General features: G+C 43.8%; 1 protein-coding gene across 2 annotated transcripts in view; it reads right to left on the reverse strand.

The window, feature by feature from the left end:
- Nucleotides 1–1,609: 1,609 nt before the first annotated feature.
- The window catches only part of LOC126984875 (protein amalgam-like), a 26,583-nt gene continuing 12,468 nt past the window's right edge, over nt 1,610–15,724 (reverse strand). The window contains exons 1-5 of one of the 2 annotated variants that reach the window (XM_050839173.1): nt 13,693–14,828; nt 8,792–8,963; nt 6,074–6,209; nt 4,076–4,233; nt 1,614–3,441 (exon numbers count right to left, since the gene is read on the reverse strand). In XM_050839173.1, coding sequence (XP_050695130.1) covers nt 3,233–3,441; nt 4,076–4,233; nt 6,074–6,209; nt 8,792–8,963; nt 13,693–14,727 — 1,710 coding nt within the window. In that variant the 5' untranslated portion in view covers nt 14,728–14,828 and the 3' untranslated portion in view covers nt 1,614–3,232. Of the gene's footprint in view, nt 3,442–4,075; nt 4,234–6,073; nt 6,210–8,791; nt 8,964–13,692; nt 14,829–15,724 lie in introns of those variants that run through there. The other variant, XM_050839176.1, reaches the window with a different exon arrangement.

The following is a 15,724-nucleotide window of genomic DNA, read 5'->3' on the forward strand; positions in this document are numbered from 1 at the left end:
ACGTAAAACTTAGGTAACCCTTATGATAGATTTATAATGGATTATAAACTTGACTTATTACCCAAATGGTTAGATAACGTTGGCATTGGTTTCACTAGTATAGCATGCACTACTCGAGTCACGGTATTCGCTTGTCTCGAAACAATCAAGGAATGCACCCAAAAATATTAATTCTAATAATTCTCGGGGAGCCATTATACCAACATGTTAGACAAATTAACTCTTGCATGCAAGCTATTTAATAAATTACTCTTCTCCAGAGACGGCTAATTTCGGCAATTCAAAACGCCGGCGCCAAACTCCTTATTTGTCAACTTAAAAGCGCGCAAGGTTCCTACTTTTATTAGGCAATGAGGCAGCACAAGAGAGAAGGGTAGACCAGGAGGAGATTGAAACAACCTCTAGAAGTCCATGCAACTCTGTTTAAACTTTATATTTCTAACCAGCAATGCTTTTAGCGTTGCAATTTGAAGTTGTTGTTTTTTTCAAATGCCCACAACTTGTTCATGAAAGAAAAGACACGTTCAGTGGAAGCATTAGTTCCAGGATGGCACATTATGAACTGAACTATATCTGACATGCGTTGATGGTTGTTTTTGTCTTTGACGTGGGAGAATTCTTCTACCTACCGCTGTTACGTATATCACAATAGCATTATTGTTTTATAATTTGTGAATATAAAGCTTAAACAAGTGGCACTTAAATCACTCCGTTAATATTATGATGATGTCTGGTATCTCAGTGTCTTCCTTCCTCGCTATCCCTCCCTTACGGGGTCCTGTGACTCCTGTCCTGCTCCCCCCAGTAGAGCTGAGGTGGTGGGGGTGATCGCACTCTTACCAACCCTGCCGAGATTACCGGGTTGCTCAGTGTGAAATTCGTCGGACCCCACTGTAACGATAGTTTTTTGAGTGTGTGTACCATGGGTGGCAAATTTTCACTTACATTTCATTTACACTTTAGAAACCCCTGGTAACATCCGCTAATGGAGGGTCGAATGCAAATAAAATAACTTCAAGAGGCTAATTAGCAACAGGCTTTTTTAGTCGAGAGGGTCGGGACCAACACATTCTGTACGACCCACGCACCGTACCGTGGCTTCGAAAAGTCTTTGTTTCAGTGTGCGAAACAACCCCTGATAATTCTTACAAGTCCATATGTGCATATATATATATATATATATATATATATATATATATATATATATATATATATATATATATATATATATATATATATATATATATATATAAGCCACCTACCTAGGAGTATCAGATAACAAAACTCCCCGTCTTTGCTGCCAAGGTCAGTGTCGTCCTCTATCACGCCCACGTCCGCCCCAACACTGGGCACTGTGGGCAGGCCACGGGTTGGTCGCACACTTATTTTTTGCTAAATCCGGGTCGTGCAGAAATAATAAGCTATATATAATTTCTTATATTTACAGTTTGCTTTGACATTTATCTATATTTTTCTCTTTCCGTGTAATTTCTACAGGATCTGCAGAGGACTCGTCTGTTGCTAGCTTCCGTAATGAATTTCACTGTGTTATAACAGTTTCTCGATTGTTGCCAGCTCGTTGCAGAACAGATTTATTGCCGACCATCGCAAAGGTTACTTAAGTAAAACATTTTGGTATTAAATATAATATTGTAATCTATTTGTTGTTTTACATAAGTTACACAACCTTTGCATAACCTTTCCTGGGTAATCAACGCTGCGTGTACACTCTGGCTGATATCAGCAGTCCACCCCTCTCAACGTGGCTAATTGATTACAAGATTCTTATGACTAAAACTTACCTTACAACCTCAGGCAACGCTACAGTATAAATATATATTCTGATTTCAAAAAACAAAAATATTCTAACATAATAATGACGTTATCTATATTGTACGATGATCTTCCACCACTACCTATCTCCTTACATACGCGGTTTTAAGAACATAATGAGTCTGCACGAGGCCGGTAGGCCTGTACAAGGCAGCTCTTGTGAACCTAACCTCACTATTCATAAACATATCTAACCTTTTTTTTATGTATCTATCGTATTGGCACTCACAACATGACTGTCAAGCCTGTTCCACTCATCCATCACTACTCTGGTAAACCAATTCTTGTCTGTCTTTGTTGAATCTGAATTTACCCAACTTAAACCCCTTGTTGCGTGCCCTACCTGGCTCTCTTACAGCCAGAACCTAATTTGCATCACCCTTCATCCTTTTATAAACATCCTTTTTATAAACTCCGAGGGTGTATTACCCCAACATGCGTGAATATAACCATATTCAAAATTAATAATATGACAATAACAGCACGATGGACACTTTATTCCACATCAAAGTTTTAGTTAGCATCTTCTAATATTTCTTCTGGCAAATACTGCTGTGCTAAGCTGTTTCGAAAGTTTCCTGGGTTTTATAAGACAGGAAGCACATTGCAGTATTGTCAAGCGCCACGATCACCTCCAACACCAGTGAGAAAGAGGCGCTACGACAACAGAGGAAGTAACGGCTGCGTGTGGTATTTGTGGACCATTCGCTGATAATAATATAATTACCCTTTTCCTCCATTCTTCGCCAACCCGGACGCGGCGAGTTAAAAGAGAAAGATAAAAGGAAATTATCATCACTGGTATGCTTTGTTTCAGTGTTATCGAAGGTGTCAGCCGCTGAAAATTACCCTTCCCATGTGTCTTCCTCCTCTTCTTCTTCTTTCTCTTCCTCCTCTTCCTCCTTTTTTCTCGTCTTTGATTCCCCGACAACACTGTGCTCTTTAGCGACGCATGACTACAAGGATTGCAAGTTATGTCCTTCTGCTCTTGACGTGTGTGTGTGTGTGTGTGTGTGTGTGTGTGTGTGTGTGTGTGTGTGTGTGTGTGTGTGTGTGTTTCAATTATCAAACATTAACACACACACACACACACACACACACACACACACAAACGCCGCCGCTATCAACACTTCGGCGACTCGCTCACGAAAGTCACACAGTCACTAGTTACGCACACTTCAAGACTTCAAACGCAACACACACACACACACAGAGAGAGAGAGAGAGAGAGAGAGAGAGAGAGAGAGAGAGAGAGAGAGAGAGAAGTCAGAAAGAAAGAATGATTGAAATAAAGGTATGCAAAGAGAATCACATCCGAGAGTCGTCCTCATCTTCATCGTCACTGTCGTTGTCGTTGTCCTCCTCCTCCTCCTCCTCCTCATCATCATCATCATCGTCATCACTCGCCGTCCATGTCCATGTTGGCTCCGAACCTGCCGTGGCCGCCAGTGCTGGGACTCTTGTAGCAGCTGAGGTAGGCGATGATGTAGAGGGCGATGTAGAGCGGCGGCACCATCCCCAGCAGGAAGGACGCGAGCCGCGGGTTCTCCACGGGCGTGCTGTACACCACCGGGTCCTCGTGGTCGAGGTAGTCGACGCTCATCTCTCCTGGGAAGGTGGTGAAAAATTGGAATGGCGTGAAAAATAAATAAGAAATGCATGCAGACACAAATGTCATTCCCTCAAAATTGCTCTAAGAACTACTAAATTATGATGAAAATAAAACCGGAAATGTTTCCAGATAGCTACTATAATTTTTTTTTTTTTTTATTAAAGTCTGCAACACTATCTCACCGCTAATAAACATCTTTTCCTCCTGACCGAAACACAGGCTTCTAAGGCTACTGACATTAATCTCTATTCTCTCCCTTCTTACTTTCTGTTCCTAACTTCTAATCCATAGCTAGTCGCTGTGTCTATGCCCGCAGTGATATTACTGGCTATCGTCCCCATGACCATGTTTCTTTGGAGTTTTCCACTATATTGTGAAGACATGATAGTCATCCTATCACAAAATATGTCTGTGCTGTGTATTTCTCACCTAATTCTACCAGCTATGTAAAATTCCTCGACTCTTTGGAGAGGAAAAAGATAATGCTGCTGCTGCTGATGATGATGACGACAATGATGATAAAGATGATAATAATGAAGAATGGAGAGATATAAATTAGATAAGAACAGGAAGACGAAACAAAAGCAACGGGCGGTCCTGCTCCCCGCCCTCCAGTGCCCAGCGCCTCACCGGAGCCATCGTGGACCATGAGGAAGGAGCGCGAGACCCTGAGGCTGTTGGCGGCGCGGCAGTGGTAGAGCGCAAAGTCCTGCTCAGAGGTGTTGGTGAGCTTGGCCACGGAGAGCACGAAGCCGGGGGAGAGCGCCGTAGACTTTACCTCCGTGTGCCTGGAAGGAGTCAAACAACCGGCTAGCGTTTATTATCTAGAGATAGCGTATAAGAGTTAAGATATCAACTGCATTTTTTATCTTTTATCGTAGTTTTTCTCCCTCTGTCTGTGTGCATGAGTGTAAGTGTGTGTGTGTGTGTGTGTGTGTGTGTGTGTGTGTGTGTGTGTGTGTTTCAATGTCAAGGTGATGTGGTCAGTGTACTAAGTATGTTACCAGGAAAAGTGATATTGTTTTAAGGTAAAGAACAAGTTATTTTCTGCATTGGTCTTGTCTTGCACCACTTAATCGTAAACATATTCCTTAAACGCCTAATTTTTACCTGATGAGTGTCAATGCAGGGTTGGGACAGAGTATCATGTATTAGAATATTAGGTTACCAAGAAGAGCTGTAAGATTTGTAGGTAAAAATAAATCTGTTTCGTTTCTTTTGCTTTTATTTTATTTTATTTTGTTTCGCCCTTGAGCTGCTTCCTTTGCTGTAAAAAAGATGACTTGCGGATGATGAATATGATGAGTGTAAATAAACCCTTAACCCGTCCGCTGCGATTGGCACGGATTTCGCCTTCACTGGTAGCATGGTAACATATAGTCCCATGTCTTTCTTTGCCTCTGTGGTGGATAGTGAGTATTTCCCATGTGGTATTGGTGTGCTGGATTTTCTCTCTCAAGGTGCAGGACTTTACATTTTTCTACATTGAATTGAAGCAGCCACTTATTGCTCCATTCCTGTAGCTTGATGATGTCTGCTTGTAATGAAAACCGCAGTCAAGGGGTTAACACATTACATCACAGCAATACATTAACAATACATTAGGTCACAGTCGTAATCAGCCCCCCTCCCCCTTTCACGTCACAATCCTGGTCCCCTCCAAGCCAACGCAGCATCGAGGGACTGAGAAGTTGTACGACTGTTCTTACGTCACTGCGGCAAACTTGTAACAACTGCCAACAAAGCTCTGCCTTCTACCCCTCACAACCCTTCACCTCTCAACCTCTCAAGCTCTCGTTCTCTAACTACACACCTCTATCTCTTCACCTTTATCTCTATATCTGTAACACCTGCCAACTCCCCTCTATTCACGGCCTTATCACCTTTTCCCTGGTCAGTGCACCCCTACACCTCCTTCTCTAAGTCCCCCTCTACACCTCTCCTCTTATAAACACCCCCTACACCCCTCTCCCCTCCATCACCACCCTCTTACACCTCACTCAGTCTACACTCTACACCCCCTTTTATAATCAATTCCATGCTACGCACCTAGACTTAAACAACCCCTTCCTACACATCCCATTCCAAGTCAACACCCCTTTACCTCACCCCTTCACACCCCATTCACCCCCTACCAGCCTCACCATCCCTTCACACACCCCTGCACTGCTAACCCCCAACTTCCCTCTGCATATCCCACTCCCTGCTAACGTGATTTCAGCCCCTCCCTGTCTTATACCCATTCCCCCTCCCTCAGCCTCACATATACTCCAAACACCCTTACACATCTAACCTTCAATCACTCCCACACACATCCCACTCCCTGTCAACACCCCTCACCCCCTTCCCAGCCTCCCCCCCCCCTTCACACACACACCTACACTGCTAACCTTCAATCACTCCCACACACATCCCATTCCAAGCTAACACCCTTTCACCCCCTTCCAGCCTCACACACCCTTCACACACCCTTACACTGCTGCTCCCCAACTCCCCTCTGCACATCCCACTCCCTGCCAACACCCCACTCACCCCCTTCCAGCTTCAGCCCCTCACCCCCCTCCCAGCCTCACAACACTACACTACTCCACACGCCTTCACACGCCCTCCAGCCTCTCCAACACTCACCCCCCGCAGGCGTTGGAGAGTTTGGTGTTGTTCTTGTACCAGGCGAGGGTTGGCTGCGGCCGCCCCTCCCCCAGGCACCCCAGCTCCATCCCCTCTTGACCCACGGTGCGCGCCCACACTCCCACCACGGGGGCGTCTGGGGGTGAAGGAGACACAGATGGTTAATGAAGTAAGGACCAGGAGAAGTCTCTGCTAACTTGTACCTTGCTTTGGCGTTTACTTCCGTCGATTGGTTCTCTTCTGATGGAGGCAAAGATCATGAACAAAGAAATAACAGGAGACGTGTATTCTTAAAGTCGTAATACAAGCTCTCTCCCTTAAGTGATATAAGTTATTACTACCTCTAAAACCAACAGCAGCTTCTGAACTTTTTTACCGTCTTGGAATTCCATAAACTTCACTTCCCATTACTTTTTCTTGGTTTCTTTTTGCTCCTTACTCTTACAAACATTTCTTTGCTCTCATTCACACCACAGACAATCGGGGCGAGGGAAGGAAAGATATTTAATAAAGTAGAAACTAAGAAGACTCACTGTTAACTTGCTAACATGTTTACAGTTACAAATACCAAATCATTGCCAATTGTGTTAATTTCATTGATCTGAAGCCGTATACGACGAAACACATGCTTGACTAATTAGATAGCAAGGAAAATCATTGAGCTTGTATTACTGATTCGTCTTATGCCATTACCCTTTCTTTTCTACGGTGTTCCTGATTCGGTGCAGATGAGATGAAGCGTGACCTATACCTGGAAGACTCGCGCTTCATCGAGACATCAACACAGCACAGTCTTTAATCTCCTACGCCCTCTTTGTACACGATATTGAGAGAGAGAGAGAGAGAGAGAGAGAGAGAGAGAGAGAGAGAGAGAGGATGCGAAGGAAGGCTCAAGGACATGGGCGAGAGAAGCTCCTGTTTGCAGTTTACTCGGGACACATTAATATCCACCATTTAATTGGCGCCGCCTTGTCCGGAGATGATGCCTCGAGTGCTTGAATCGCTCGTAATTAGCTGCATTGAACGGAAGGGAGCGTCTAATTATGCGAGAAATGTTGCAATTAGTCAGTCGAGTGCGAGAGGAGGTGACTTAAGCCGCAGCCCCTGACTCTCGCTCCTCCCTCGTTAGGCGCGCTTTGTCAGCCCATTAGTGCGAGGAGGTGTTTTGAGCCTTATTTTGTGTTTGTCAAGGAGGTGCTGAAAAACGAGACGCGGCGTGAGGGAATATGAAGCATGTGAGATCTTGGTTTGTGGCTTTCATTACTGCGAGGTTGAGTTTTAATAACCATTTTTATTATGTTTGTCGAAGAGGAGCTAAAAACTAGACCAAAGGAAGGGAGGCGGTGCGTAAGAGAATCTGAATCATGCGAGATCTTGGTTGTGGGCTTTCATTACTACGACCTTTTTTTAATGTTAGTAGAGAAGGTAAAATACGAGACCAAAAAAAGCCAGCCTATCTATCTTTATCATTAGGACGAAGTGCGTGAAGGAATTGGAATCAAGCGAGGTTTGGGGTTTTCATTACTGCGAGGTGGTGTTTTGAGGCTTTTTTTTATGTTTGTAGAGAAGGTGCCAAAAACGACTCCAAAGAAAGCTAGCCTATCTATCTTTATCATTAGGACGAAGTGCGTGAAGGAATTGGAATCAAGCGAGGTTTGGGGTTTTCATTACTGCGAGGTGGTGTTTTGAGGCTTTTTTTTTGTTTGTAGAGAAGGTGCCAAAAACGACTCCAAAGAAAGCCAGCCTATCTATCTCTATCATTAGGACGAAGTGCGTGAAGGAATTGGAATCATGCCAGGTTTGGTATTTTCATTACTGCGAGGTGGTGTTTTGAGTTTTTTTATTATAGCGAGCTTTTTATTATAGCGGGCTTTTTATTATAGCGGGCTTTTTATTATAGCGGGGTTTTTATTATAGCGGGCTTTTTTATTATATCGGGCTTTTTTATTATTGTTTCCTTTTTCTGTGCCCTTGAGCTGTCTCCTTTGTTGTAAAAAAAAAAAAGAGCCTCTAAGATTGACATACATAGCTCTTGGCATTACCGTATATCTTAAAGCAATTAGTATTTCCTTCACTCATCATATTTAAAACTGCCTCGCGGGGCTTCTCAGGCTGACGTATATACAGACCACTTGAGTTTGTGACACCTTCCTTCGTGTATCTTTCTTCATAGATCTTATCAGTGACAAGCGACAACATTTTAAAATACTCTCATACTACTAAGAAAAATGTTACTATTTTTTTATAAAGCCCATATTTTCAAACGTTTCAGGGCTCACACGCCTACATTTGATAGAGCTTTCGTAGAGGTTGTTGTGGGTATTTCCATGGGTAGTTTTTCGAGTCTAGTGATAGTCTGACAAGGTTTCTGCGTCATGAATGTGAAAAAAACACATTCACGAGACCCCAACTAATTACCTTTGTGGCGTTTGGAAAAGTATGTTGTGGGAGGCGGCAGGTCAAGTAAAACGCTCGCTACCCTCCGGAAAAAGCTACCTCACTCTTTTCTTTTACTGACAAAACAACAACAGGAACCCGACTTATCCCTTTTGTGGCCTTTGGAAGTATTTGTCGTGAGAGCCAATAGCATCTGAGAATATGAGGCTACTGTAGTAAAACGCTCGTATTAAACACTCAGAAGAAAACTACCTCAATGGACCTTTTACTAACAATACAACAACACTGAAACATCGACACTGCAACACCCGCAACACTTACACTGCACGTGGATGGTGAGGGCGGTGGAGTAGGTGGAGCTGCCATTGTTCCGGGCTGTGCAGATGTAGGTCCCGGCATCCTCGCGTCCCACGAAGTCGAAGAAGACGGACCTGCCGCCCACCACCGCCGCGCCGCCGGGGAAGGTGAGGTTCAGCGCCCTACGCCATTCGACCTGTGAAGCGGAGACTAAAATAGAATCCTAGCGTTGTAATATACCTTTATAAACACCATGCTGAGTTCTTTATTAATTGGATGTGTGTTAGCGTTCAGATGTAACACTAGACGCACCATAATTAGTTCTTTTACTTGTGGGATGTTTACTAATGTGATGACGCATGTAACTCCAAACACCATATTAGTTCTTTAATTGATAAAATGTTTGCTAGTGTGGTGATGTAACACTTTCATCCCTTTATTAACAGGATACAGAATACGATTATGTACTTAGTCATTATCTTGCATATCGTAATTTCTGGCACTTTTTTAAGAACAATCAAATCTACGTTAAAGCTGCGCTATAGTTTGATTCCCTCATAAGACTTCTTTTTCCGGTTCAAGGAGAAAGATCAGTGGCGAAACACACAAAAGCCCACGACAAGAAGCTCCTGTGCTAACAAAAGAATGCCAGAGTAAAGTTAAAATGTCCTGTATATAACGATCGTGGGGCTTTTTGATGCATTTGTTTCTACTACTACTACTACTACTACTACTACTACTACTATTATTACTATTACTATTACTATTACTACTACTACTACTACTACTACTACTACTACTACTGTTATTGTTGTTCTTGTTGATGATGCTGGTGTTGATAGTGGCTTTTTTTCATCTATGACACAACAGTCGGCACTCACTATAAAATCAAACTATCATCGTCCTTTGTTTCAGTAATGCAAATAAAAAATAATAATATATGAGAGAAAAAGAAAGTAACCAAAGAACATGAAGACGCAACAGCAAAAAATAAATAAATACCACAATAAAAAATACAAGACTCGGCATGTACACACGATCCTGTTAGCGCGCGCACACACACACACACACACAGGTGACATAACTGGGTGAAGGTGAAAGATGGGGTGGTTGAGGTCAGCAAACTCAGCAGCCATATAAGTAGACCTCCTCCTCCTCCTCTTTCTTCTTTCTTCTATTTTTTTCCTCCTTCTCTCTTTATCCCTCTCTCACACTCTCCCTCTTCCTCACATCTTCATTCATTTCTTCTTTTATTTTTCTTCTTACCTTCTAACTTGATTCTCCTCTCTTTCCCCTGCTTCTCCTATCATCGTCAATTTGTTATCTCATCTTTCTTGTCGTTTCCTCTTATGCCTTCTTTCTCCCCTTCATGCTATTTTCATCCTCCTCCTTCCTTCCATCTTCACTCCATTTTTCATCTCTCCTACTCTCCATTCTTCTTACTCTTGCCCTTTCGTTGCTTGTATATCTCATTATTTTCCTCTCCTCTTCCATCTTCGCCCTCATTTTCTCTTCCTTAACTCTCTTTCCCTACTTCATTTTCTCTTATTTAGCTTCCTTCTGCATCACAAATCTCATTATACTCCTTTTTTTTCTCTCTTTCTCCGCCCTTCTCTTTCTCTTTCTTCCCTCTCTTTCCTGTCTACTTTTCCCTTTTCAATCGCCCGCCTCTCACCTGATTATCTTCTTTTCCTTTCCCTCCTTCTCCGCCCTTTTTCTTCTCTTCCTTCCCTCTCTTTTCTTACTCTACTTTCCCCTTTTCAGTAGTCCGCCTCCCATTTCTTTATCTTCTTTTCCTTTCCCTCTTCTTCCTTCACTCTCTTTCCTTATTCCACTTTCTCCTATTCAGTTTCCTCTTTCGTCTTCTCTTCCTTCTTCGCAGCCACCAAACATCAAAGCTCGAGGCAGAACAACACTTTAATCAGCTTCCGTGTGTTGCGTCATCACTGTTTACCGTCCATATTCCATTGTGTATTGATAGAGTGCGTGGCCGCCTGCCTCCTTACCGCCAGCCGTATTACCATATCATCTTGACCTTTTCTTCTCCCTTTCATGCTTTTTTTCCCTCCTCCTCCTTCCTTTTCACTTGTTTCTTCCATCTCCATTCCTTTCTCTCTCTCTCTCTCTCTCTCTCTCTCTCTCTCTCTCTCTCTCTCTCTCTCTCTCTCTTCGTCTTCCTCACTGTCTGTTCCGATGAGCTGGTGAAGGATTGAATAATCTTTCCTGTAGACTTGAGGTTGTTCTCATTTACAAGGATATGAAAGCCAACTATCAGCGTCGCACATGTCTTAGATGTTTAATTCAGAGTTAAGACGAAGGCTGAAAATGGAGCGGGCACTAAGCAGACGTATTTAAATGAGACATGCATAAACAGATAGAAAGAGAGAAAGAAAGAGAGAAAGAAGAAGATTGATACACATCGAGAGATCAATATACTGAAAGAAAAAAAATAAAGTCTGCAAATGTTTCACTATAAATAATCACCACCACCATCTCACAAAAACAACAACAACAACAACAACAACAACAACAACAACAACAACAACAACAACAACAACAACAACAACAACAACAACAAAGAGACACTATACATCAAAGAAGACAGAAACACACATTGTCCATTACGATTCAAAGGAAGAATGGCTTATTAGGGAAGGCAAGGGGAGGGGAGGGAAGGGAAGGAAAGGGAAGGGAAGGGGAGGGAAGGAAAGGGAAAAGGAAGGAAGGGAAGGGAAGGAAAGAGAAGGGGAAAGGAGAGTAGAGAAGAAATGGAAAAGGAAGGGAAAGAAAAGGAAAGGGAAGGGAAGGGAATGGAAGGGAAGGAAAGTGAAGGAGAGGGAAGGGAAAGGAAGGAAAGAGAAGGGAAGAAAAGGGAAAGGAAGGAAAGGCAAGGAAAGGGAAGGGAAGGAAAGAGTAGGAGAGGGGGGAGATGGGAAGGGAGGAGGAGGAGGAAGGAAAGGAAAGAGTAGGAAAGGGAGGGAATGGGATGGGAAGGGAAGGGAAGGAAAAAGTGAAGAAAAAAATATATTACGAAGGAATGAAAAAAAAAAACAGGAAGGGCAGGAATTGAACGCAAAGGAAGGGAAGGAATAGGAATGGAAGTGCTAACAGGGAGGGGGGGGAGGGGAGGGGAGGAGTTACACTAATTTATGGTGAAGTATTTCGGGAGTGGGAGAGTGGGAAGGGAGAGGGACGAAAGGGGAGAGGAAGAAGATGGAAAGTAAGCGAAATGTGCATGGGAGGGAGAGTAACAGGTGGGGAGCGAGACTACAGGGAAGGGGGAGGAAGATGAAAAAGGGGTGAAGGGGAGAGGGAAGAGAGAAATCACAAAAGAGAGGGAAAGGAAAAAGGCAAATGAAGTAGGCTAAGGGGAAGAGGGGGGGAAATGTGGAAGGGAAAATGAGGGAGAGAAGCGGGTGGGGAGAAAGAGAAGGTACCGTATAGTGGTAGGAAGAGCATAGGGAAGAAGGGAGGTGAGACAGGGGAGAAGGGGAAGGGAAGACGAATATTTCAAAAGATATGGGAAGGGGGAAAGAGTGATGGATAGTGAGGTGAGTGGAGGAGGGGAGTGGAAGTGAGGATGAGGATAAATGAGATGGTTGGAAGAGGGGGTGGAAAGGGGAGTGGAAGAGAGGTGGAAGGAGAGTGAAAGGGGGGTGAAAGTGGGTGGAATGGGGGTGGGTAAGGGGTGAAGGGTAAGTGGAAGGGGGGAAGAGAGGTGGAATGGGGTGAAAAGGGGGTGAAAAGGAGATGGAAGGGGGATGGAAGGAGGGTGAAGAAGAAGGAAAGTGGAAGGAGGTTGGAAGGGGGAGTGAAAGGGGAGTGGAAAAAGGGGTGGAAGTGAGGATGAGGAATAATGAGGTGGGTGAAAGGGTGGGGGTGGACCGGGGATGGAGGGGGGAGGAAGGGGGGTGGAAGAGGAGCTGAAAATGCACATTGTAGAGGAAAAGTGAGAGTGGGAGAGACAAGACGTCGAGGAGCAATAAGAGACAAAGGCACATGCCAAAAAATTTCCGCTCTGATAAGATAACCTTGATGGCAACACAAGTTAAAGATGCGAATAAGTCTTGAACTTGAAGGAGACGATAACGGACTGCAATGTGACAAGATTGAGCATCAAGGCACCTCTCCATCCGAAACTGACCTCTCTCTTGGCTACTCTTTACTTTTATCTTTTATAGGAGCGGCGAGTAGCGGGCTTTTTTTTTTTTTTTTTTTTTTTTTTTTGGTATCAAGACACCTCTAAACCCGAAACTGACCTCTCTTGGCTACTCTTTACTTTTATCTTTTATGGGAGGGGCGAGTAGCGGGCTTTTTTTGTGTGTGTGTACTTTATTTGTTGCCCTTGAGCCGTGTCCTCTGATGTAAAAAAAAAAAAAAATGAATAACCCTATTGTATTACTGAAAAAAAAGACATGGATTACTACTGTAGGTATGTTTCGATAACTTTGCAGATAAGGAAGTACTTGTGAAATAAAGGATGAGGGATTGTGTTTATAAGGAAGTAAGGACTATGTGTGTGTGTGTGTGTGTGTGTGTGTGTGTGTGTGTGTGTCTGTGTGTATTTGTTTGTGATGGTAATTAAGTACATAAGTAAGTTAGTCAGTTTGTTAGTTAGTTAGTAAGTCAGTAAGTAAGTTAGTTATTTAGTTAGTAAGAAAAAGTAAGTGAATAAGTAAATAAATAAGTGAATAAGTAAGTAAATAAGTGAGTAAGTAAGTAAGTGAATAAGTAAGTAAGTAAGTGAATAAGTAAGTAAATAAGTAAGCAGGTTAATAAGTGAATAAGTAAGTGAATAAGTTAATAAATAAGTAAGTAAGCAAGTTAGTAAGTAAATAAGTAAGTAAATAAGTAAGTAAGTAGGTCAATAAAAAAATAAGTTAGTTTTTTTTTGGTGTGTGTGCGTGCGTGCGTGCGTTACTCACCCAAACATCCTTAATGCCGGTCACATTACACACGAGACGCAGCCTTGACCCTTCCTCCACCGTCAGCTCGGTTATATCATTCTCCTTCTTCTCTTTTGACTTCCCTTTTTCCTTCTCCTCCTCCTTCACCTTCTCTATTTCTTCCTCCCCTTCAGATATCAGTTTGTCTTGAGTAATGTCTCCAGCTTCCTCTACCATCATTTCTCTAGTAACATTATTTTGACTGTTATAATTCTCACCATTTTCAGTGTAATTTCCATTCGTATTATCATATTCATCAATTTCACGACCCTCGCTGATATCCGTGTCACTATCGCCTTCTTCACCACTGTAATCACCATCCTCACCACCATCTTCACCACCCTCACCACTACCACTTTCATCTTTCACTGCCATCATGCCCTCTTCTTCGTCACTCCGTTCTCCTTCCTCCACATCGGACAAGGTTTCGTTCCCATTCTCATCAGCACTCGCGTCTTCCAAGTACGGCACCGGTTCCTCACTTTCCTCGGGACTTTCTTGGACATCGGGACGCGGTTGAAACAAAAAAGGACCCTCAAACCAATGATCCAGTCCGCCTCGATCCTCCCACGCTGCCACGGCCCTCAGTCTTAGGTGCTCCGGGTCTGACAGGGCGCTTCTTATGCCCACTATATGCTCAATGATCTCTCTTTTGACCTCTCCGAAATCCACGCCGTCTTTCTTGGGGCTCTGGTCGTGCAGGGCGTCAGGGGAGCAACTTGTGTCGTTCATGAGCCACTCGTTTACGAGGTCGTCTTGCACGTTGAGGACCTCCACCCACTCCTCGTCGTCCATCGTTAGTATCGTCGTCGTATTCACTCCACTGGGCGTTGACGTTAGTGTGAGACCAGAGAGAGTCGTTGGTGAGGGTGAGGTGGTGACTACGGCGCCGAGGGTCAGGCTGAGGGAGGCGTGGGGCAGTAGCAGAAGGAGGGGAAGAAGGAGGAGGTTCGGAAGGGAGGCATTGCAGGGCTGAAGGGAGAGAGGAGAGCAACCATCGCGTCTGGGGGTCATGGTGGAGACTGGTGAACCTCAACACTTGTACGGTTTGTTAGGTTATACGGACGGAAGGTGGGGAAGAGGGGGGTAGAAGGAGACGGGGAGGGAGGGGAGAGAAGAGGGGAAGCGAGAGCAGAAGGTAGAGCAAGGAGAACGACGAAGGAGAGAAGAAGCTATAGAGGAAGAGGAACGGAAAGGGAGGGAGAAGAGGATGGAAGAAGAAACCAGACGGGGGGAAAGAGGAACAAGGAGAAAGAGAAAAAAAGAGAATGGAAGACGAAACAAAATAGAGAGAATTGGAACGGAGGAAAGAGAAAAGAGAAGAGAATGGAACAAGAAACCAGACGGAGGGAAAGTGGAACGGAGGAAAAAGAAAAGAGAAGAGAATGAAAGACGAAACAAAATAGAGAGAAAGAGGAACGGAGGAGGAAAGAGTAAAGAGGGTGGAAGAAGGAACACAAGGGACAGAAATAGGGATGAAGAGGAAAGGGAAAAAATGGTGGAGAAAAAAGTGAAAAGAAGGAAAAAAAAATGAGATAAAGGAAAAGAAGAATGAATAAGTGGATAAAAGAGGGATAAAGAAGTCTAGGAGAGAGAGAGAGAGAGAGAGAGAGAGAGAGAGAGAGAGAGAGAGAGAGAGAGAGAGAGAGAGAGAGAGAGAGAGAGAGAGAGAGAGGAGGGGGATCTTATTGCGCATCACAAGTTACTTTTCTTAACCTAATTGGATCAAGCGTGTGTCGGATATAACTGGACGGATGTGTGTGTGTGTGTGTGTGTCCCTTGAGTCAGCCGTACCACGCGTCGTAATACACGTACGTCACAGGGACCATTTATAGCCGCTCACCCTTTGCACTTCTATAACAGTTTCGTTCCTTATAGATGTAGGACTCTCTCTCTCTCTCTCAGAATAGAAGGAAGGAGATAGGAAGAGAAGAGAATAGAGGGGAAAATGAAGGCAACGGTGGGGAACATGGGGGGAAGAGAGAGAGAGAGAGAGAGAGAGAGAGAGAGA

The sequence above is a fragment of the Eriocheir sinensis genome, chromosome 5, assembly GCF_024679095.1.
Source record: "Eriocheir sinensis breed Jianghai 21 chromosome 5, ASM2467909v1, whole genome shotgun sequence".
NCBI lineage: Eukaryota > Metazoa > Arthropoda > Malacostraca > Decapoda > Varunidae > Eriocheir > Eriocheir sinensis.